The sequence below is a fragment of the Chlorocebus sabaeus genome, chromosome 2, assembly GCF_047675955.1.
Source record: "Chlorocebus sabaeus isolate Y175 chromosome 2, mChlSab1.0.hap1, whole genome shotgun sequence".
Lineage (NCBI taxonomy): Eukaryota > Metazoa > Chordata > Mammalia > Primates > Cercopithecidae > Chlorocebus > Chlorocebus sabaeus.
Window position 1 is genome coordinate 61,991,405 of NC_132905.1, and position 21,437 is coordinate 62,012,841.

Sequence of the window (21,437 nt, forward strand, 5' to 3'; positions counted from 1 at the left end):
GCAACCTCTTCCTCCCGGTTTCAAGCAATTCTTCTGCCTCAGCCTCCCAAATAGCTGGGATTACAGGCACATGCCACCATGCCCAGCTCATTTTTGTATTTTTAGTACAGACAAGGTTTCACCGTGTTTGCCAGACTGGTCTGGAATTCCTGACTTCAAGTGATCCGCCCTCCTTGGCCTCCCAAAGAATTACAGGCGTGAGCCACCACACCTGGCCACACTGCAGTATTTCTAACTAAAAAATTATACTTCTCTAGGAATCTGATTCCAAATCTTAGTCTTCATGAAAAGAATTATCTTCATCCGTAATTAAAATACTTTATTGTACCTCAGTTATTTTCAGTAGGTGCACAGATGTCATATAGTGAATCCGACATCTTTTTAATCTGTGCAAAGAAATTGGGAGTTGTTTACATAGTCATAATCCCCTGACACTGAAACTAGAGTTGTTTATAGTCAACACCAACACTAGTACCTTTAAGTAGAAGAATACTGATAGGCTGATCATTTTCACTGTATTTGAAGCCTCCCAAAGTCCTGTGGATTTTTTTTTTTTTTTTTGTCTCTGCAAATATAGATTAATTGCCCTTTCCACAGGAGCCATTTATGTTAACATCCATTTTAAAAAGATCTAACATTTGTATAATACATTACAAATTTGTATAACACTTTGGAATTCTTTTGCATGCCTGTTCTTCATGAACCAAGCTTGTGTACAGTGACTTGTTTTGTTTTTATGTTTACTAAGGAGTCATTTCCCTTCTTCCACTTAAGGATTTTATAGTCATTTATCCAAAATGTTAATATTTTGTTGTTCATTATGCATTTATAGCTGGCTTTACTTCTAACGATCTTGTTTCCCTTTTCTTTTTTCTTTTCTAACTATTTTCCCAGGAATCTAACAAGATGGGAATGCAGTCCTTTAGTCTGATGAAGCTCTGTAGAAATAGCGACCGAAAACAAGCAGCTGCCAAATTTTATAGCTTTCTTGTCCTAAGAAAACAGCGGGCTATCGAGCTGAACCAGAGTGCTCCCTATGCAGATATTATAGCTACAATAGGACCAATGTTTTATAACATGTGAAGGAAACCCAGACACATAGATTTATGTCATCACTGGAATTTCTGTGTAGATTGTTCCATTTAATGCAGAAGCCATCTGGAAGCAGCTGAAGGTCTGATCCCTTTCATAGATAGGCTGACCTATTTCCTCTCTGTAGTTCAGAATAATCATAGCTAGAATTGGAAACCTACATGCTTACAAAGAAATACTTTAAATTCTGTTTTGTTTTGTTTTTTGTTTTTTTAAGGCCAAAGGCCTCACTATGTTGCCCAGGCTGGACTTGAACTCTGGGCTCAAGTGATTCTCCTGCCTCAGCCTCCTGAATAGCTGGGACTACAGGCACATGCCACCATACCTGGCTCAGAAATACTTAATTATAGCTAAGTAATTTTTTTTTTTTTTTTTTTGAGACGGAGTCTCGCTCTGTCACCCAGGCTGGAGTGTAGTGGCCAGATCTCAGCTCACTGCAAGCTCCGCCTCCCAGGTTTGTGCCATTCTCCTGCCTCAGCCTCTCGAGTAGCTGGGACTACAGGTGCCCGCCACCTCGCCCAGCTAGTTTTTTGTATTCTTTTAGTAGAGACGGGGTTTCACCGTGTTAGCCAGGATGGTCTCGATTTCCTGACCTCGTGATCCGCCCGTCTCGGCCTCCCAAAGTGCTGGGATTACAGGCTTGAGCCACCGCGCAGCCAGTTAAGTAATTTTTTTAACTTAGCTGATTTGAATATATAGCATTTATCATTTCCCTGACTTGAATGTTGCATTTAGCATACATTTAGGATGCATTTTTAAAATACTATATGTTTTTGACAAACATTCAAAGATGTTTCTTAAAAGGCTATTTTACATTGGAGTATTTACTTGAATTTTGTGGGGTTAATGATGAAAACTTCCTTATTTCTACACAGACAGTTTATTTGATTGCAATGCATATCATCCTTGATTTGACCTAATGCTATGGTTTTTAATCCAACATTTTAAAATTGAAGAGTTACAAAGCTCATCTTTGCTTTAAATTACCTGTGTGGGTTTTAGTCTATTTATAGGTCATTTAACCTTTTTATTTACTATTTAATGAGTATTATAATCACCATTAATGTGTCAGCAAAACTAAATCTGCTTTTTATGTTTAAAAAAATTAGCAGACACTTGTTCCGCATGTTGTTTGCAACTACAGTCTGAGTAAAGATCACCAAAATAAATGTTCTTTTGCTTGGCATTTACCGAACATTTTTGACATTAAAACTGTTGTTTTCCTTTTTTCTTAATTGAAATTTGAGTTAGGACATTTTCATATTATGCTCTGTGAGCGCCATCATACACTGTAAAGTGAAGCCTATGGCACTCATTAAAATGTTGTTGTATATGGAAATATGCTGCAAACAACAAATTCTAAATAGCCTCTCTAAATGTATTAACTATAAATTTTAAATGGCAAAATTGCCTTTTTAAAATTTCTTTTATTTTTAAAATTAACATACAGAAAAATTGACTTCTTAATTTTGATGCACAGTTCTGTGAATTTTAACATATGTATAGAGTCCTGTAACCATCTCCACAATTAGGATTCCAGCAGTAACATCACCCTAAAAAATTCTCTGTGTTATCCCTTTGTAGTAACACCCTTCCCCCATATAACATCTGGCAACCACTCTTCTCCATGACTACACTTTTGTCTTTTTGAAAATGTCATAAAAATGGAATCATATAGCATGTAACCTTTCGATACTGGCTTCTTTCACTCATAAATGTCTTTGAGATTCGTCAAGTGGTTGCATGTGTCAGTGGTTTGTTCCTACTTATTGCTGAGTAATATTCTGTTGCCTAGATATACCACAGTTTATCCATTTACCCATTGAAAGATATTTAAGTTGTTTCCAGTTTTGACAATTATTAATAGAGCTTCATACATTTGTGTACATTTTTGTGTAGATACAAGTTCTTATTTGTTTAGGGTAAATATCTAGAAATGGGATTGCTGGGTCATATAGCATGTATATGTTTAACTTTAGAAGAAATTATGAAATTATTTTCCAGAGTGGATGTACCATTTTGCATTCCCAGTAACCATGTAAGAGAGTTCCAGTTGATTTTTTTGTTTACTCTTTATTTTGAGATAATTGTAGATTCACATGCAGTTGTGAGAAATAATACAGAGATCCCATATATCAGTTTACCTCAATGGTAACATCTTGCATAACTTTAGTATAATACACAACTAGGAAGTTGGCATTGACACTATCCACCCAGCTTATTCAGACATCACCAGTTTTATATGCACTCATTTTGTGTATGTATTAATTCTATGCAATTTTATCACATGTGTAGGTTTGTGTGGCCACCACCATAGTCAAGAAACAGAACAGTTCCATCACAAGGATCACTTGTGCTACCCTTTGTTAGCCACAATCATCTCCCCCCCTTACTGTCCTCCCTGGCTCCTAAAACCCACTAACCTGTTCTCCATCTCTATAATTTTGTCATTAGCACAATTAACTTTTATGGATTAGCCTTGTATCCTATGAACTTGCTAAACTCACAAATTAGTTCCAGGTGTTTTTGTTTTACATAAATGGAATTAAACAATGTTTTGCCTTTTTTTGTTTTTTTTTTTTTAAGACAGAGTCTCGCCCTATCACCCAGGGTGGAGTGCAGTGGCACAATCTTGGCTCCCTGCAGCATCGACCTCCTGGGTTCAAGCGATTCTCCTGCCTCAGCCTCCTGAGTAACTGTGATTACAGGGGCGTGCCACCATGCCCGGCTAATTTTTTTGTATTTTTAGTACAGATGGGGTTTCACCATGTCAGCCAGGCTAGACTTAAACTCCTGACCTCAAATGATCCACCCGCCTTGGCCTCCCAAAGTGCTGGGATTACAGGTGTGAGCCACCACTCCTGGCAATGTTTTGCCTTTTGTATCTGGTTCCTTTCACCTAGTATAAAAGTTTCAGGTTTTATCCATGCTGTAGAATGTATCTGTACGTCACTCCTTGTTATGGCCAAATAATATTCCATTGTATGAATATACAACATTTTGTTTATCCACTCATCAGCTGATGGACATGTGGATTGTTTCCACTTTTGAACTACTATGAATAATGCTGCTATCAACATTAGTACCTACGTTTTTGTGTATATAAGTTTTTATTTTTCTTGGTTATATACCTAGGCGTGGAATTGCCAGGTCACATGATAACTTTATGTTTAACTTTCTGAGGAGCTGTCAAACTGTTTTCCAAAGTAGCTGCGCTATAGTACATTTCTACCAGCAATACATCAGAGTTCCAGTTTCTCAATATCCTTGACAATACTTGTTATTGTCCCTTTTTAAAATTATAGCAATCCTAGTGAGCATCTCATGGTTTTGATTTGCATTTTCCTAATGACTAATTATATTGAATATCCTTTCATGTGGATTTGCTAATAGTTTATTGAGGATTTTTGCATCTGGTATTGGTCTGTATTTTTCTTTTACTGTTGTTTTCTGGTTTTGGTATCAGGGTTATACTGGCCTCATAAAATAACTTAGAAAGTGTTTCCTCCTATTCTATTTTTCTACAATAGATTGTGTGTGTTTGTGTTATTTCTTCTTGAAATAGTTGATAGAATTCACCCATAAACAATCTGGATCTGGATATTTATATTTTGTAAAGTTTTTTTAACTATGAATTCAATTTTTTAAATAGTTGTAGATTATTCAGTTATTTATTTCATTTTGAATGAGTTTGGGTAGTTTCTTATTTTAAGTAATTGGTCTATTTCATCTACATTGCTGAGTTTATGTGTGTAGAGTTGTTCAGAGTATTCCCTTATTATCCTTTTAGTGTCTGTGGGGTCCATAGTAATAACCCCTCTTTCATTTCAGACGTTGTTAATATGTTTTCTCTTTTCAGTTGTGCTAAAGGCTTATTAATTTTATTGATCTTTTAAAAAGATTTTCTCTTTTGTTTTTCTGCTTTCTGTTTCATTTCATTTATTCCTGCTTTTACATTTATTATTATTTTCCTTTGACTTACTTTGGGCTTATTTTGCTCTTTCTAGTTTTATTAAGGTGGAGGCTTAGATAACTGATTTGAGATCTTCCCTCTTTTCTAATGTAAACACATAAAGCTCTATGTTTCCCTCTAGGCACTGCTTTAGCTGCATCACACAGATACTTATTGTTATATCTTCACTTTTGTTCTGTTAAAAATATTTTCTAATTTCCCTTGAGACTTGAAGGTCTTTTACCTGCAGATTATTTAGAAGTATAGTATGTTCAATTTCTAAGGAATATTTCCAGTAATTGATTTTGAGTTTAATTCCATTAGGGTGAGAGAACATGCTTTAAATGATTTCAATTCTTTTAAATTTATTAAGATTTATTTTATGACCCTATACTAAGTTGAAAATTTGTGTATACGTTTTGACTCCCCAACAACTTAACTACTAATAGCCTACTGTTGACCAGAAGTCTTACCTATAACATAAACTGTCAATTAGCACATATGTTGTGTATGTATTATATACTATATTCTTACAATAAAGCAAGCTAGAGAAAAGAAAATGTTATTAAGAAAATCACAAGGAAAATAAATGTATTTTCTATTCATTAAGTAGAAGTGGATCAACATAAAGGTCTTCATCTTCATGGTCTTCACATTGAGTAGGCTGAAGAGGAGGAGGAAGAGGAGGGGTTAGTGTTGCTGTCTCAGAGATGGCAGAGTCAGAAGAAAATCCGCATAGAAGTGGACACACACAGTTCAAAGCTGTGTTGTTCAAGGATCAACTCTGTTCTGCATTTGTTAGGTGGAGTGTTCTATAAATGTCAGTTGGACCTAGTTGGTTCATAGTGTTGTTTAGTTCTTCTACATCCTTGTTTATTTTGTCTACTAGTTCTATCTGAGAAAAAATGTGTCTTCAGCTATAATTGTGGATCTGTTTATTTCCCCTTTCCATTCTGTCAGTTTTTGCTTTATATATTTTGAAGCTCTTTTATTAGGTGCATATACATTTATAATTATTACATCTTCTTGGTGAAATGACCCTTTTATTATTTTATGATAATTATCTTTATTCCTGGTAATATTTTTTGCTCTGTAGTTTACTTTTTCTAATATTAATATAGTTATTCCATCTTTCCTTTGATTAGTATTTGCATAGTATATCTTTTTTTATCTTTTACTTTTAGCCTACCTATATCATTCATTATAGTTAAAGTGAATTTCTTGTAGACTGCATTAAATAATTTTCTTATCCATTTGGATAACCTCTATTTTAATTGAAGTGTTTAGATCACTTATATTTAATGTAATTATTGACATTTTTGGATTTTGGATTTTATTTATTTAGGATTTTTGGATTTTATTTTATTTTTTACTGTTTGTTCCCTTTAATTTTTATTCCTCTGTTTTCCCCTTTCTTGCCTTCTTTTGGAATATTTGGAATTTTTTGGAATTCCATTTTTACTTCTTTTTCTTTTCCTTTTTTCTGACAGAGTCTCACTCTGTTGCCCAGGCTGGAGTGCAGAGGTACAGTCTCAGCTCACTGCAACCTCTCCCTCCCGGGTTCAAGCAATTCCCATGCCTCAGCCTCCTGAGTAGCTGGGATTACAGGTACACACCACCTCACTCAACTAGTTTTTGTATTTTTAATAGAGACTGGGTTTTGTATTTTTAATAGAGACCTGTTGGCCAGGGTTGTCTTGAACTCCTGGCCTCACGTGATCCACCCACCTCTACCTCCCAAAGTGCTGTAATTACAGGCATGAGCCACTGCACCCGGCCTATTGTGTGTTTTTTTTACCATGTTTTTTTGTTATAGATTTTAAAAATAGCTATTCTAGGGGTTACAAAATACATACTTAACTTTTCATGCTCTACTTAGAATTGATATTTTACCACTTCAAGAGGAGTGTAAAAATCTTACACCATATAGGTCCCTTTATACTGTAAAGGAATATACATACTCCTCCTTTATATTGTACTTGTCTTATCTACATACATTAAACCTCCATCAAAAATTGTTACTTTCAACTGTCAAACATATTTTAAAAGATCAAGAGAAGATAGCCTATTAAATTTACCCAAATATTTACCATTTTTGTTCTCCTTCCTTCCTGATGTTCCACATTTCTTTCTAATATAATGTCCCTTTTGTCTGAAGAATTTAATTCAGTAGTTCTTTTAGAGCAAGTGTGCTGGCAATGGATTATCTTCATTTTCCTTAACTGGAGAATGTGTTTATTTCACTTTCATTTCTAAAGGATATTTTTGCTGGGTTCAAAATCCTGGTTGACAACTCTTTAAGCAATTAAAAAAATTGTTCTATATTCTTCTACCCTCCATGGTTTCTGATAAGAAATCCACAGTTATTTAAATTATTATTCCTGTTTTTTTTTTTTTTTTTTTTTGAGACAGGGGGTCTTGCTCTGTCACCCAGGCTACAGTGCAGTGGTACAGTCAGTCATGGCTCACTGCAACCTCGACCTCCTGGGTTCCAGCAATCCTCCCACTTCAGCCTCCCGAGTAACTGGGACTACAGGCAAACGCCACTACACACAGCTGATTTTTGTATTTTTTGTAGAGGTAGGGTCTCGCCATATTGCCCAGGCTGTTCTCAAACTCCTGGGCTCAAGCAATCTGCCTCTTGGCCTCCCAAAGTGCAGGGATTACAAGTGTGAGCCACTGCATGCAGCCTATTCCTGTATTATTAATGCATCATTTTTCTCTGACTGCTCTCAAGATCTTGTTTTGTTTTTAATTTTCAGCAGTAACTGAAAACTATTATTATTATCATTATCATCATTTGGTTTATCCTCTCTAGGGTTCACCAGAATGCTGGAGTTTGGAGCTTTATTTACTCTGTTCTGCTTTGCTGCCTACTTTCCACAATTGAACTTGCATCTGGGACCAGGTGGTAGGAGGACAGAGACAAAAAAACAGCAGGGACTCACCCTCCCTCAGGACTACAGCTACTTTTATTGAAGAAGTTTCTCCTCCCTCAGAGTTTTAGACACCTGTGTCTGCTGTCACAGATACCACTGCAGGATGGCCTAGAGACTGGGTCATGAGACAATGGAGAAAAGATTTGAAAGGAGAAGAAAAATGATATCTCCCACATACTCTGAACATCAGAAGTCCCTTTTCCTGATCTTCAAGTCAAAATTAGGGAGATTCTTTGGGAGCTTTCTCTTTATTGAGCCCCAATTCCAGATTTTGATCTGCCTTGAGACCAGGCCAGAAGTTATAGGAATAAATAAAAATGATAAATTCACCAGTAGTTCAGTGGTAGGGTATGTAAAATTCTGGCTTCTTCCCCAATGTGCCTGCTAGTATTTTGTCTTCAGAATCCTCAAATAGCTGCTGCATGCATTTTGTTCAGGTTTTATTGCTGCATTCTGTGGGAGAGTATGCTTAGCCAGAATTGGAATAAAATTGTTTTTGAAACAAAAAATTTTTTAATGTATTTTCTTTTTTTTTTTTTTTTTTTGTTTTTGAGACGGAGTCTCGCTCTGTCGCCCAGGCTGGAGTGCAGTGGCGCAAGCTCGGCTCACTGCTAGCTCCGCCTCCCGGGTTCACGCCATTCTCCTGCCTCAGCCTCCCGAGTAGCTGGGACTACAGGCGCCCGCCACTGCGCCCGGCTAATTTCTTTCTATTTTTTTTTTTTAGTAGAGACAGGGTTTCACCATGGTCTCGATCTCCTGACCTTGTGATCTGCCCGCCTCGGCCTCCCAAAGTGCTGGGATTACAGGCGTGAGCCACCGCGCCCGGCCTTAATGTATTTTCAACTAGTCCAAAACAAAATTACTAATTTCTTAGGAATAATTTTGTTTTATATGCATAATCCTCATTTGTTGCAATTTACATTATAACTAAACACAGTTCTCAATCATCTGCTTCCTGATGCTAAAGAGAATATTGGCTAACACCATTCCAGATGGGAGTAATGTGAGTGAAGGTGCTCTCTTACTTTGGGGAAGTTCCTTGTGGAGATTTCTGGGAAATGTAGTCTTCTAAGTATCAAGCAAACCAAAACAAAAAACCCCACACACATACACACATGAGGATGGGACAACCAGGAATGGTGACTCAAGCCTGTAATCCCAGCACTTTGGGAGGCTGAGGATTGCTTAAGCCCAGGAGGGAGACCATCCTGGGCAACATAGTAAAGTCCCATCTCTATTAATAAACAAAACAGCATGGGAACAGACAAAAAAAATTTTAATGACAATCTCAGACGTGTTCTCCTGCTAAACATATAATAATTACATGGTTTCCTTTGGTTTTGCTTTAAGTGTAAAAATGTCACATATAATTTCAGTGAGCGTTAGAGCAGATAAAACATTTTATCAATTAACTTGCTAATATAGCGTTAGGTGTTTTGGACAGAAAGCCTCAATATTTCACATGGCTTTTTCAACTCGTTTCCTATTCCTGCTACAATTGCTCTGCCATGTTTTTCTGGAAAACATAATATAATAATGGCTATCTGATAGGATACAGTTTAACTGAATACTGGAGAAAATAGAATCAATGTCTCCTCCAAAATTTATTAGCATTTGTTGCAAAAAAGTAATGGATTTATTGCAGCTCAGAAATATAGGAAAATATTTGACTGTGAAAAGCAACAGTAAACTTAAAATAATTATTTTTTCATGTACATTATCAATATTAACTATTTCTCACCAGGCCAATACTGCAGAATCATGATGTAAACCAGCGAAGGCACTTCACAAATTCTTCTCTTGGAAAAGTCAGCTTGGCGCAGAGAGTGGAGGGTACCAAGTTCAGCACCAGCGAGAGTAAACAGACGTAAGGACTTAAGAGCCTTAAGAGACTTAAGACAAAAAGACTTCCAGGATGGCATCTGGCCGAGTGTTCCCATAGAAGACTGGGGCTGGGCACAATGTGTGCTTAGTCAATATTTATTGAGCTCCTACTATGTTAGGCACTACTCTGGACATTGGAAATGCAGCAAGGGAAAAAAACAAAGTGCCTTCCCTCATGAAGTATACATTCTAGTGGCAGTGACAAATGACAAATAGTAAATATACACTATGTCAGCTGGTAATTCAATATAGCAAAACTAGGGGCAAAGGAGATGGAGAGGAGGGAGTTAGTATTTTATGTAGAATGGTTAAGGAAGGCCTCCCTGAGACAGTAACATTTGAGCAAGAGACCTGGAGGAAGGGACGGATTGAACCATGTGGCTCTCTGGTATGCTCTAGGCAAAGGGGACAGCGAATGCAAAGACCCAGCAGTGAGGCCTCAGCAAGAAGGAGAGTTTGATGGGAGAAAAGTGAGTGATGGGGAGAGCCATGTAAGATGAAGTCAGAGAGCTGGAGTAAGATAAGGGCATGTGGTGGAGAGCGATACAGAAAACCACTGGATGGTTTAGAGCAGAGTAATGGCAGATCAGACAGGGCCGGTTCAGAAAGAAGGAGCCCAATCTCACTCACCTACTTCCCACACATGAAGCAGATAAGAAACCAAGCCCAGAAGGTGAGTTAACTTACATAAAGTTGTATGGCTAGAAATGGAAGGGCTAGGCAGAAAATCCAGTTTTTTGGAGTTTTTGGTCTTGTGGTTTCCCCTGTGATATCAGATGGAAGACAGAGGGAAAAGAGCCACAATGAACATTTTAAGTTGTGATTGCTTATCTCTCCGAGATCTTTCCAATGATTCACCTTTTTACTACTTCAAAGGAAAACATTTCCATTTTCAGGCACTTAAGATTCCTGCTATCATTTTTAGTGGCCCAAGTGCTTGCCATTCACATTAAATACCCCTGGTACTCAGACTTGGTTTGGGCAATGAAAAATGTTCCTAAAGGCTTTTAGATAAAAATTACTATTTAACTAGAGCCAACTATGTGCCAGGGAGTGAGATTGGTATCATCACCCCATGTTATGGAAGAAAAAGCTGAGGCCCAGAGAGGTGAAGGGACTTGCACAGGGTCACACAGCTGACCAAGACTCTTTCCACCATGCCCGGTCGATCGCCCAGCTCAAAATACCGGCTGGTGTGTAGGTGGGAGCCCCCGTTCCCCGTGTGCTCGTTGTCTCTGCTCCCAGGCCCTGTAGCGCAAGATACTAACTATCTCTTTAAGAAGGAAAGTAAAGACGGGCCGCTTACGCAGCTGCCGGCGAGCCGCCGACTGGCTGGTCCCCTCCATCCACCTCACCCTCCCCGCCCCTCCCTCCCGGCAGCCCCAGCCCCGGCGAGCAAGCAGCTAGCCGCCTCCTGCAGGGGCTCGGGAGAGCAATTCGGCGGCCCCGGCAGGGCAGCTGAAGCCATGGAAGCCTCCGCAGGTGATGACAAGGACCCCGGGGACCTCCAGGCCCACCGCCCAGCTGCACCCGCCGCAGTCCAGAGTGCCAAGTGCCAGGGGGTGGGGTGGGGGCCGCGGGCCGCGAGGAGGAGGGGACGGAGCGCCCGGCAGGCAGCCTGCCCTCCAAGCCTTCTGGCTGCAGCGGCCCAGCTGTCAGCGGCCGGGGGCTCAGCTGCCCGGGTGGTCACCGCCCGCGCTCACCCGCCCCGGTCTATCTCTTTTTCCTAACCCCGCAGGTCGCTGATCAGGGCCAGGCGGCTGCAGCAGCGACTGCAGAGGCGCTGCGCCAAGCCGGGCCGGAGTGGTGCGAGCCGGCTGGGCTGCGGAGGGCGAGTGGACTCAGGTGAGGAGGCCGCGGCGGAGCGGGGAGCTGGCCCCACCACCGCGGCAGGTGGGGGCCGCTTGCAACCGCTCGCTGCGGTAGAATCCCTTGGAGGGCACCAGCCTAAGAGGGGTTAATCGTGACTCATTCTTACCCTCCCTTCATTCCCCTACATCCCTTTAAGCGCTTCCCTCCCTCCCCCTCCTTGAAATGTACGAATTAGAGGGTGCTGATTGCAGCAGGGAAGATGCCCAAAGTGGGCGATTAGCAGGTTTTTAGGGACCCCACCCCCCCAATTTTTATTTGTCTTCCTCTTCTGGGATTTGGCAAACATTTAAGCTGCTCTTTTCCTTCTTGGAGGAGGAGCAGGGGTACCTGGGGATGGGAGAAGGATGGAACCCCACACCCACCCCAAGGTCAAGTGCCAGTGACTGCTTCCGTCCCATCTTTCCCTCTGAGAAGCATCAGGGCCCTGCAGTAGATCTGGGGGGAAAAAATGCCCGTAAGTCCTAGAGTGGACGATCTGAGCCTCAGTCTCCCTGGAGCTTCCCTGGGATATGAAACCTTCCACTCCCCAGCTGGGAGCTGGGCTGTTTGCAACACCTACTAGCCTGGGGAGCCCCATATTCCCTTTCCCAACCCTGCAGACTGAAGGAGAGGCTGGTCACATGCTGCCTGTTTCCTCTGCCTTCTCTGCCCATCTGGTAGTGTCGGGATGGGCTGGAGGAGCTTCTCAGAAAAAGGTGATCTCTGCAGGCAGAGTTGTGTAAGAAAAGTGCCAGAGATTGGGGTTCTAGGCCCTTAACTTGCTAGTTGGCCACAAGTAGCCATCTTAAAATTCTTCAGGCGTGGGTGTCTGTCTGCTCATCTGTTAAATGCAGGAATTGGAATAAATGATCTGTATAATTTTAGTATATCACTCAAGCAGCTTTTACATGTCAGGGAGACCCCTCTGCTAAGGCAATTTAAATTTGGGTCCATGAAATAAATGGGATTTCCTCAGTTGATCTCTTTCAACTGACTTCTTAAGTGAAACACTGACCTTGTGGGCCTGAAGGAACTGGAGGTGCCAGACAGTCTTATGTTGACATCCCTGAGCTGCCAAGTGACTTCCCTTCCCCCAGCGTCAGTTTCTCCATCTGTAAATCTAGGGGTACACCCCACAGAGGGCTGATGTGAAAATTAAATGAAATGTATGTGGAAGCGCCTAAAATAGTGCCTGTGCCTGGCACATAGTAGGTTCTCAGGAACTCAGGACTTGGGAGATGGACTGGGAAAAGAGAAGAGGTGGCTGCTTTTAGTCCTCTTCTCCTGCCACTCCCCTGCCTGTCTCTTCCACACCCCTGCAGATGGTGTCCCTGCCAGGGGTAATGAATGCTGAAGTGTATTGGGCCACTAGGCTGAGGGCCTAGGCAGCAACATTTCCACTGCAAGGATTGTGACATCATTCTAGCAAATGATGGTCCTAAGGAAGCCTGTAGCCCAGCATTGGGTTTGGAAAATCCTGGCATCCAAGGGCGGAGTCTCTGATGGAACAGCAGCAGCAGAATCTTGTGTGCTGGCAGCAGGGCAAGGATCAGGTCTTCCGGATCTCACACGAATCCCACTGTGGCTCTCTTGCCCTCCCTAGAGTGTCTCCCTAGAGTCACCCTGAGGCCAGGCAGTCAAGTATTTGGTGCCTGTATTTTTGATTCTTTATCTTCCTTCCTGCTGTCATTTTCAGCCTAGCACTCAAGCCTTTCTCACTCCTCTTTATTCCACAGATACTTCCTGCCTTTTGACAGCATGATAAAGGAGGTTATCCATAGGGTCGGGTGCGGAATTTTGCTGCTGCACCATTTGGGCCAAAAGAAGTTGTCATGTCCTCCCACCCCCACCCTAAATTCCTGTTTGGCAGAGACCCTGTCATTTTCCTTTCTGTGTCTCCAGTCTCTGGCCCATGAGTAGGCCCAGAGTAGGTGCTCCATAAGTGTTGAATGAAACAAACTTGAGGAAATTATGTCCCTAAGTCAGCTAGGTTAGGGAGAAACTGTGGGAATGTGTTGATTGTATAGGTGAAAGCCATTTTAAGTGTAGGACATCGTCCAGGTTGTTGGTTGTTGTTATTATTGGTATTACAACTACTGTTATTATTGCTATTGCTGGTGATTAACAGATGCTTTGCCTTCTCCTCTAGGGCTCCTGACTAGACGAAAAGGGGCCAGATGTGCCTGGGTGGGTGGTGATGTTGGCAAAAAGGGCTCCAGATGGTGCTGGCTGGTGTGAGATGACTGTGAAGGGAGGAGGATTGGGAAAGGAATGATTCTAGCCATTTTCTGTGTTTGAGGGAGGGAGCAGATAATTAGAATCAAGTGGGCCAACATGGATATTAAGTAGAAAGTCAGGAGACCCAGGTCCCATGTCCCGTTGAACCACTGCTTTATTATGTGACCTTGGGCCAGTCAGGCCTCCCCTCAAGGCCTTGCTGTGCCCATCTATATAATGATGGGACTGGACTAAGTGATTTCTAAGACCCCTTCTGCTTCTGATATTCTGTCAAGTGGATTTTGTTAAATAAGAATCGGACAATTATTATTACCCTCAAAGTCATTTATGAAGTCCCAGACTATTAACTATCTCAGGTAATCCTTAAAGAAAACGATGCCTATTTCAAAGATGAGGAGACTGAGGCTTGGAGAGATTAAGTGACTTGCTCAGGATTGCACAGCTAAAACTGTTACCTGACACCAGGTCTGTCTGGATCATCCTCTTCCAAAGGTTTCCCTGCCTCTTCATGCATACCTTGCTAATGCTGTGAGTTGTGTGTGCACTTGCAGGTGTGAATAGGGGTTTGGAGAAGAAAAAGCTGTGAACAATTTATGATGGGAGATCAGGCGTTTCTCCCAGGTGATTGTTGCAGGGTATTTCCTGGTTGAAAACTGTGTGAGCCAGGAATGGAGAGTTTTCCTTTCACCACGAGCTCTGCTATGCTGATGGTTGGTGGATGCCCCTTTACTGAGGATGATGGTTAGGCCTGAATGACAGTCAGGACAGACACTTTTTTAGTCTTCTTATGTGTTGTGCTCTGTTTTACACAGGTTCAATAATTTACTGCTCAGATCATCCCATTATGTAGGCACTATATGTAAATTCACCCATTTGTATAAGTGAGAAAGCCAGGGTGGAGAGGTGAAGGGTCTCATGCAGAGTCATACAACCAGTGTGTCATAGAACCGAGAAAATGTTTAGCTGGAAGTGCACTGGACTGGGTGTCCAAAGGGTTGCTTTTAGTCTGAGCCCTCTCAATAACTGAGTAACCTTGGGTCAGCCAGTTTCCCTCCGAGAGTTCCCATCCCTCAAATGATCTGCATGCATCTACTGACTCTAAAAGGCCTACATGCAACCTTGTTCCAGTATTGGAGGTGGAGGGGATTCCTGAACTTGCTAAACATTGATCAGCGTTTGTCCTTATTTATTAGCTAGGCCCTGGGCTAAGTGCACGCATGCAGGAAAGAGTAAATGGTGAGTCCTAGTTGCAGGAAGCTCATATCTAACAGAGGGAGACAGATACCTAAACATGCAGATATGAGAAAACATCTGGAAGCTATAAGACATACTGATATGTGTGTGATGGGGGGACAGGGAGAGGGGAATGATCTTTCCTACTGAGTAGGTCAGGAAGGCTTTAGAGAGATGATGCCATTGTTATCTCTATTTTTGGCATTGAGCTTGTGAATAATAATTTAATAATAATAGTAAAGGGTTGTACTCGATTTAGAATGTTTTCAAACAGCCCTAAAGACTTATTGGCTCCTGTCCTCGTCGATACACAAGGTGGACACAGAGTCTCGGGGACCATCCAAGCTCACTCTGTAGCACAGTTTCGATGGAACTCTCCATTTGTCCCAGGTAGACCAGAACCTTTCCTGTCCTTAGAGACTTCTAGAAGCAGGAGTTTGAAATTCCTCTGACAAAGACTGTCTTGTGCCTATAACCATCTGCTAGGCTTGGGGAATTCTTCTTCATTTCTATTCTAGGCATCCCACCTGTCTGGAGGAACACCTAACACCTGAGAGGTGAAGTCATTTGCCTAAGATTGCTCAGCAGGGCTTGGTTCATAACTCTGGCCTAATGGGGATTGCATTTCTAAGCCACATGGGGTCTTTCTACACTTAGGCCACCAGAGGCCCCGGGTGCCAGTTCTCCATTTGACGGGCAGCTGGTGCTGAGGGAAGTCTCAATGCAGGTGGTGTGAAGTTCAAGCCGAGGGCCTTGGAGAGGCTGAGGCCTGTGTGCCCCAGGCTGCTTTGCATTAATGGACAGATATTTGTGACATGTTTGTCGCATGCTCAGCACTGTCCTCTGAATTGAGGTGCTGAGCCAACCAAAAGGGAGTGGCTAGAGAGCAGCCTGGCGCAGCCGGAAGAGCCAACACTGAGGAGTCAGGAGACTTGGGTCCTCACCCCAGCTCTGCCATTGACCCACTGGGTGGCCTTAGGTCAGACCCTTTGCTTTTCTAAGCCTGCAAAATGGGAGTCAGGAGTGATGATCTCTAAGAGCCCTTCTAGCTCTGAGTGGCTAACAATTCAGAAACTCTTTCTTCTTCTTCTTTTTGTTTTTTGGAGGCAGAGTCTTGCTCTGTCACCCGGTCTGGAGTGCAGTGGTACGATCTTGGCTCACTGCAACCTCCGCCTCCCGGGTTCAAGTGATTCTCCTTCCTCAGCCTCCCGAGTAACTGGGACTATAGGCATGCACCACCATGCCTGGATAATTTTAGTGTTTTTAGTAGAGACGGGGTTTCGCCATGTTAGCTAGGCTGGTCTCGAACTCCTAACCTCAGGCAATCCATTTGCCTTGGCCTCCCAAAGTGTCTTTCTTCTGTTCTGTAATGACTTTGGGGGTAGAAGGGTGGATAGGATACATTTAATTGTAACTTGAGGAATAATAAATATAACAAGAGGAATGAACAAATGCTCTGTGGATTTGCTGGAGGGAGAGGACTTGGGAAAGGCTCAATTCAAAAGCCACCTCTTCAAAAATAGCATGATGCAGATATGGTTAGATGAAGTTATGAGTTTTTGTTTTTTGTTTTAACCAAGAGGAGTAACAGAAGATTGCTGTCATACTGGTACAGGAAGTCTGTAGCAGAGCAGTGGGTCTTGGACTTAGATTTCACAAAGATCAGTGCATTTGGGAATCCATCCTCAGTTAGCTAGCTTTTTATTTTACCAGATGAGGACATTCAGATGACACGTAGGGTTCTCTTTATTATCACTGTCATATAATAAGAGAAATATTTTATTTCTATTATTTTAATATTTCTATTCCCCCAAGTAATGAGGCCATGTTATCAGGGGAAAAATGGTATTCCTTCAAATTGAATACATTTTGCTTTGTTAAAAACTCACTGCATTGTCTGTATTTTCCTCATTTTGCCACAGACTAGTGTTCTCATGTTTGGCTCTGAAGTTGGGCTGCTGGGGTTTGAATCTTGGCCCAGGGTTATTTTTTCCCTCTGTTTCCTCATCTGTAAAACTGGGAAATGATGTTGTCTCCTAAGGTCATTAGGAAGTCTCTACACCAAAATGAAATATGGTAAGCAATGGATGTCAAATGTAGTTGTCTACAAAGGTAAAACAGGCTGGTTGGTCTGTTTGGGTATTGTAGCAAATTGGAAAGTGCTTGCTTGAAAGAGGCAGCTGCTATCCTGCTCCCACCATTCTTGCCTACAAGAACGTGTGCCCAATGTTGTCAGATCTTCTGATTTATAAGATAGAAATCTGCATTTTTTGTGACATCTCCTAATTTTTAAAAATGTAGCTGATTAACCAATATTTTTAAATGCACATATTAAAATGTGTGTGTGGCCGGCCATCCATTTGTGACCTCAGATGTAAAGTTTTAGATGCTGGGCACATAGTGCTCAGTCATTATTGGCTGACCCACAGATGAAGGCAGAGAAAGGAAAGAAGGCTGGAAAGGCAGCCTAGGCCAGGGAATGCCTTGTTTGCAAGGCTAGGGCATTTAGCCTGACTTTGGCAGCTTGTGATCTTCTGCTTCTGGCTCCCCCTGCTTCACAGGCCCTGGTGGTGTCCCTTCCCTTTCGGCAACAGTCAGGATTGAGTCTCTGAGGATTGAGGCCTCCAGATACCTCTGTACCCCTTGAAGCTGGCCCTAGCCACACCTCCCTACCACAGGGTCTCTGGAAGCTTGGTCGGCAGCTTCAGAAGAGGGAACTTGGCTGGTGGCCTGTGCAGCCTGGCACAGAAGCCACCTTTGAGAAAGAGGGGTGGAGAGAGGCTCCTAGCAGGTCCTCAGTGGGTGGGATAGTTCCTGTTCTTTGGAAGCCACGCCGGCCTTGCAGCAGCACTTCTGCCTCCCTCTCCTTGGGTTGTGCTGTGGTCTGGACAGCAGGCAGTCTGTCTGTGGACAGATCTCACACATGGTCCCTGCAGAGGAAAAGTTGGGATCTGGTTGCAGAGACAGCCTAGAGTATTCTTAGAGAAGGAACTCAGAGGAGCTCTTAATTAGCAGAAGGAACCCTACTACAGTTTCAGGGCCTTCTAGGATTCAGATTAAAGCCACTGATGACAGTTTACATTTTTTGTGGCTCCAATTAATCAAATATTCATCAAGCACCTGTCATGGTAAAGTTCTATTCTGGCCACGGTGAAGGAATTCAAAGAAGTATTTACATACATTCATTCAACCAACGTATACTGAGGATCTGCTCTACACACAGGCACCAAGATGTGTTCCCTACCCTCAGGGAACTATTTAGCCTGGTTGGAGGGAAGGTATGTGGGTGGTGCACAGGGCCTAACACATAGAAATATTAACAACAGCTGCCCTTTGACTGTGTGTCTTCTGAGTATGAGGTGCTAGCCCTCATTAGCACCTATTTTAGAGGGTGGATGGGGATTTAATGGAATCTTCAACTAAAGCACTCAGCAGTGTGCCTGCCACACAGTGATATAGCTGCGTTATTGGTAGCCTGGAAAACCGGGCAGATGCAGGAGAAAGGCAACATACAGATGGGTCAGAGAAAAAAAGAAGCAGTCAACCAAGCCAGACCCACTTAGCATACGTTATCCTTGGTTTTTTTTGAGACGGAGTCTTGCTCTGTCGCCCGGGCTGGAGTGCAGTGGCCAGATCTCAGCTCACTGCAAGCTCCGCCTCCCGGGTTTACGCCATTCTCCTGCCTCAGCCTCCCGAGTAGCTGGGACCACAGTCGCCCGCCACCTTGCCCGGCTAGTTTTTTTTGTATTTTTTAGTAGAGACAGGGTTTCACTGTGTTAGCCAGGATGGTCTCGATCTCCTGACCTCATGATCCGCCCATCTAGGCCTCCCAAAGTGCTGGGATTACAGGCTTGAGCCACCGCGCCTGGCTTGTTATCCTTGTTTTATAGAGGAGGACACTGAAACTCAGAGAGGGGAGGAAATTTGTTCAAGCTTACACAGCGGCTGTGTAGCAGAGCCTACACTTAGATGCCAGTCTCTTTGGCATCAGAGCTGCATTCTTCCCTCTAAGCCATACTGCCTCTAAAGAAGTGATCAGTGGGCCGGGCACGGTGGCTCACACCTGTAATCCCAGCACTTTGGGAGGCCGGGGCGGGTGGATCATGAGGTCAGGAGATCGAGACCATCCTGGCTAACACAGTGAAACCCTGTCTCTACTAAAAATACAAAAATTAGCCGGGCGTGGTGGTGGGCGCCTGTAGTCCCAGCTACTCGGGAGGCTGAGGCAGGAGAATGGCGTGAACCCGGGAGGCGGAGCTTGCAGTGAGCCCAGATCGCGCCACTGCACTCCAGCCTGGGCAGCAGGGCGAGACACCGTCTCAAAAAAAAAAAAAAAAAGAAGTGATCAGTGAACAAAAAATAAATTAAACTACCATTTGTTGAACACATACAACAGGTGAGGCGCTGTGCTGCTTGGTAAGATAGGAAGTTTTTTAACAGTTGAGGAAACTAGGACCACTAGAAGGAAGAAACTGGCCCAAAGTTATATAAGCACAAGGGGTAGGGTGAGGACTCCGACACAGGTATACAGAATGTGGCTTCCCACACTGTAGTGACAGAATAGTAATTTTCAAGGGTAAAGGTATTCAAAGTGCAGGCATGGGAGAGAGTGTGAGCTTCTGCATGCCCTGAGAGACAGATACCAGACCAGTCTTTGCAAGTGCCAGCAAGGAAGGCAAAATTTGGCTCAGTTCAAGGGATAAAAGGGAGAAAATTGTAAAAAAAAAAAAAAAAAAAAAAAAAAAAAAAAAAAATCTAGTAACAAAACAATGTGTTTTGAGATCTGGCACCTCATCTCTGGGTTGCTCACATAGGGCTGGATGTTCTAGGAGGAATTCTTGCCATAGGATGGAGTTTGGAAAGGCTGTGCTTGATAGCTGTAACCCAGAGGATATGGAATCCTAGTATAGGGCTGTTCACAGGTGAGGCAAGCAGTGGGTGCCACTGGCATTCCCAGGAGAAAGAGTAGCCGTAGGTTGGGACTATCTGAGAAGGCTTCCCGGAGGAAGAGGAGGAACTAGAACAGGACCTAGAGAGCTGGCACTCGGGAAGGGAGCGGAGGAGGACTGTGTAAGGACAGTGAGTCTGAGGACACTGAGCTCTCTAGTCTGGCTAGGCCATGGGTCTGGTGCCCTTCAGCAAAGGGCAGCTCCCTGTCCTTTCTGGCTTTTAAAATGGTGGAAACAGAGGCACAGTAAATCCTGGGTCCTGCGTTTTTTCCAAAGCCTCATTAGGCAGCCAGTTTGGCACCACTTCCCCTGTCTTACTTCCCACACATCCCCTCTGTCTGCATTGTAAGATTCGCCCCCCTTCCAGCCTCCCTTTCAGAAGTGGCAGACTTTGGACATCAAGCCCCAGAGGGAGAAAGGGTGTGCTGAACATCACCTCTGCTGTGAGGCAAACGTCATGAGGCAACCTACGTCTTGTGACAGTAGCCACCTTCCTCACTTTTGGGGCTCAGAGCCAAAAGGGGAGGAGCCTCAGCTCCATCCACTTAAGCTGCCCTGGGCCTTCTGGAAGCCATTCTCTGCTTCAGAGTCAGGCCTGGCTCATTTCCAGTTCTGCCACTTGTTAGCCTGGGACTTCAGACAAATTGTGTTACCCCCTGGGCCATTTTCTCATCCGCCAAGGAGAAATTGATTATTCCTGCCTGAGAGGAGGTGGGATGATCTGTTGCTATCCTCTGTGGGAAAGAGCCTGGTATATAGCAGATGTCCCCACAAACACTGCTTCCTCCTGTCTCTATGGGCCTCGGTTGCTTTTCTGACCCTCTAAGTCCTGACTGTTGTCCAGGTTAATGATAACAGCTACACTACATGTCAGGCACAGGGGATATGTGACCTTATAGCATCCTCCTGACAGCCCAGGTAAGGAAAGCGTTATTACAGAAAAGGAAGCTGAGTTGTGGGAAATTTAAGCAATTTGTCCATGGTCCCACAGATCTTGCACGGTGGCTGAGCTACCAAATACCTGATTCCAGAGCCCAAACTCTCCCTGCCCCTCATTTTGCTTTCTCATTCTCTTCCTCTCCCCATTTCTGTTCTCTTAGGCCTGTGAATGTGCATTCCTTCCTCCTCAAAGCTTAGCTGGGCTCTTACACCAAGGTTGCTAGCCCTGCACCTGATAGGAGTGAGGTGGCCTAAGAGCTAGAGAAGGACATTTTGATGGTTTATGACTTCAGAAAAGTCCCTGAGAGACCCTCGGACGTGTTCTACCTCAGGTCAGCAGTCTTTCCTCCCTGCCATTCC

The 21,437-nt window shown here is 43.2% G+C and overlaps 2 protein-coding genes across 6 annotated transcripts in view; both read left to right on the forward strand.

The window, feature by feature from the left end:
• The window catches only part of RAD21L1 (RAD21 cohesin complex component like 1), a 30,591-nt gene extending 27,764 nt beyond the window's left edge, over positions 1-2,827 (forward strand). For all 3 annotated transcript variants that reach the window (XM_073008741.1, XM_073008742.1, XM_073008745.1), the window contains one exon: positions 895-2,827. In XM_073008741.1, coding sequence (XP_072864842.1) covers positions 895-1,083 — 189 coding nt within the window. In that variant the 3' untranslated portion in view covers positions 1,084-2,827. The remainder of the gene's footprint in view (positions 1-894) is intronic.
• Positions 2,828-11,212: 8,385 nt separating this feature from the next.
• SNPH (syntaphilin) overlaps positions 11,213-21,437 on the forward strand; it is a 41,894-nt gene continuing 31,669 nt past the window's right edge. For 2 of the 3 annotated variants that reach the window (XM_007962670.3, XM_007962689.3), the window contains exons 1-2: positions 11,214-11,349; positions 11,606-11,712. The gene's annotated coding sequence lies outside the window, so the exon portion shown is untranslated. Of the gene's footprint in view, positions 11,350-11,605; positions 11,713-21,437 lie in introns of all 3 variants that reach the window. The other variant, XM_037995067.2, reaches the window with a different exon arrangement.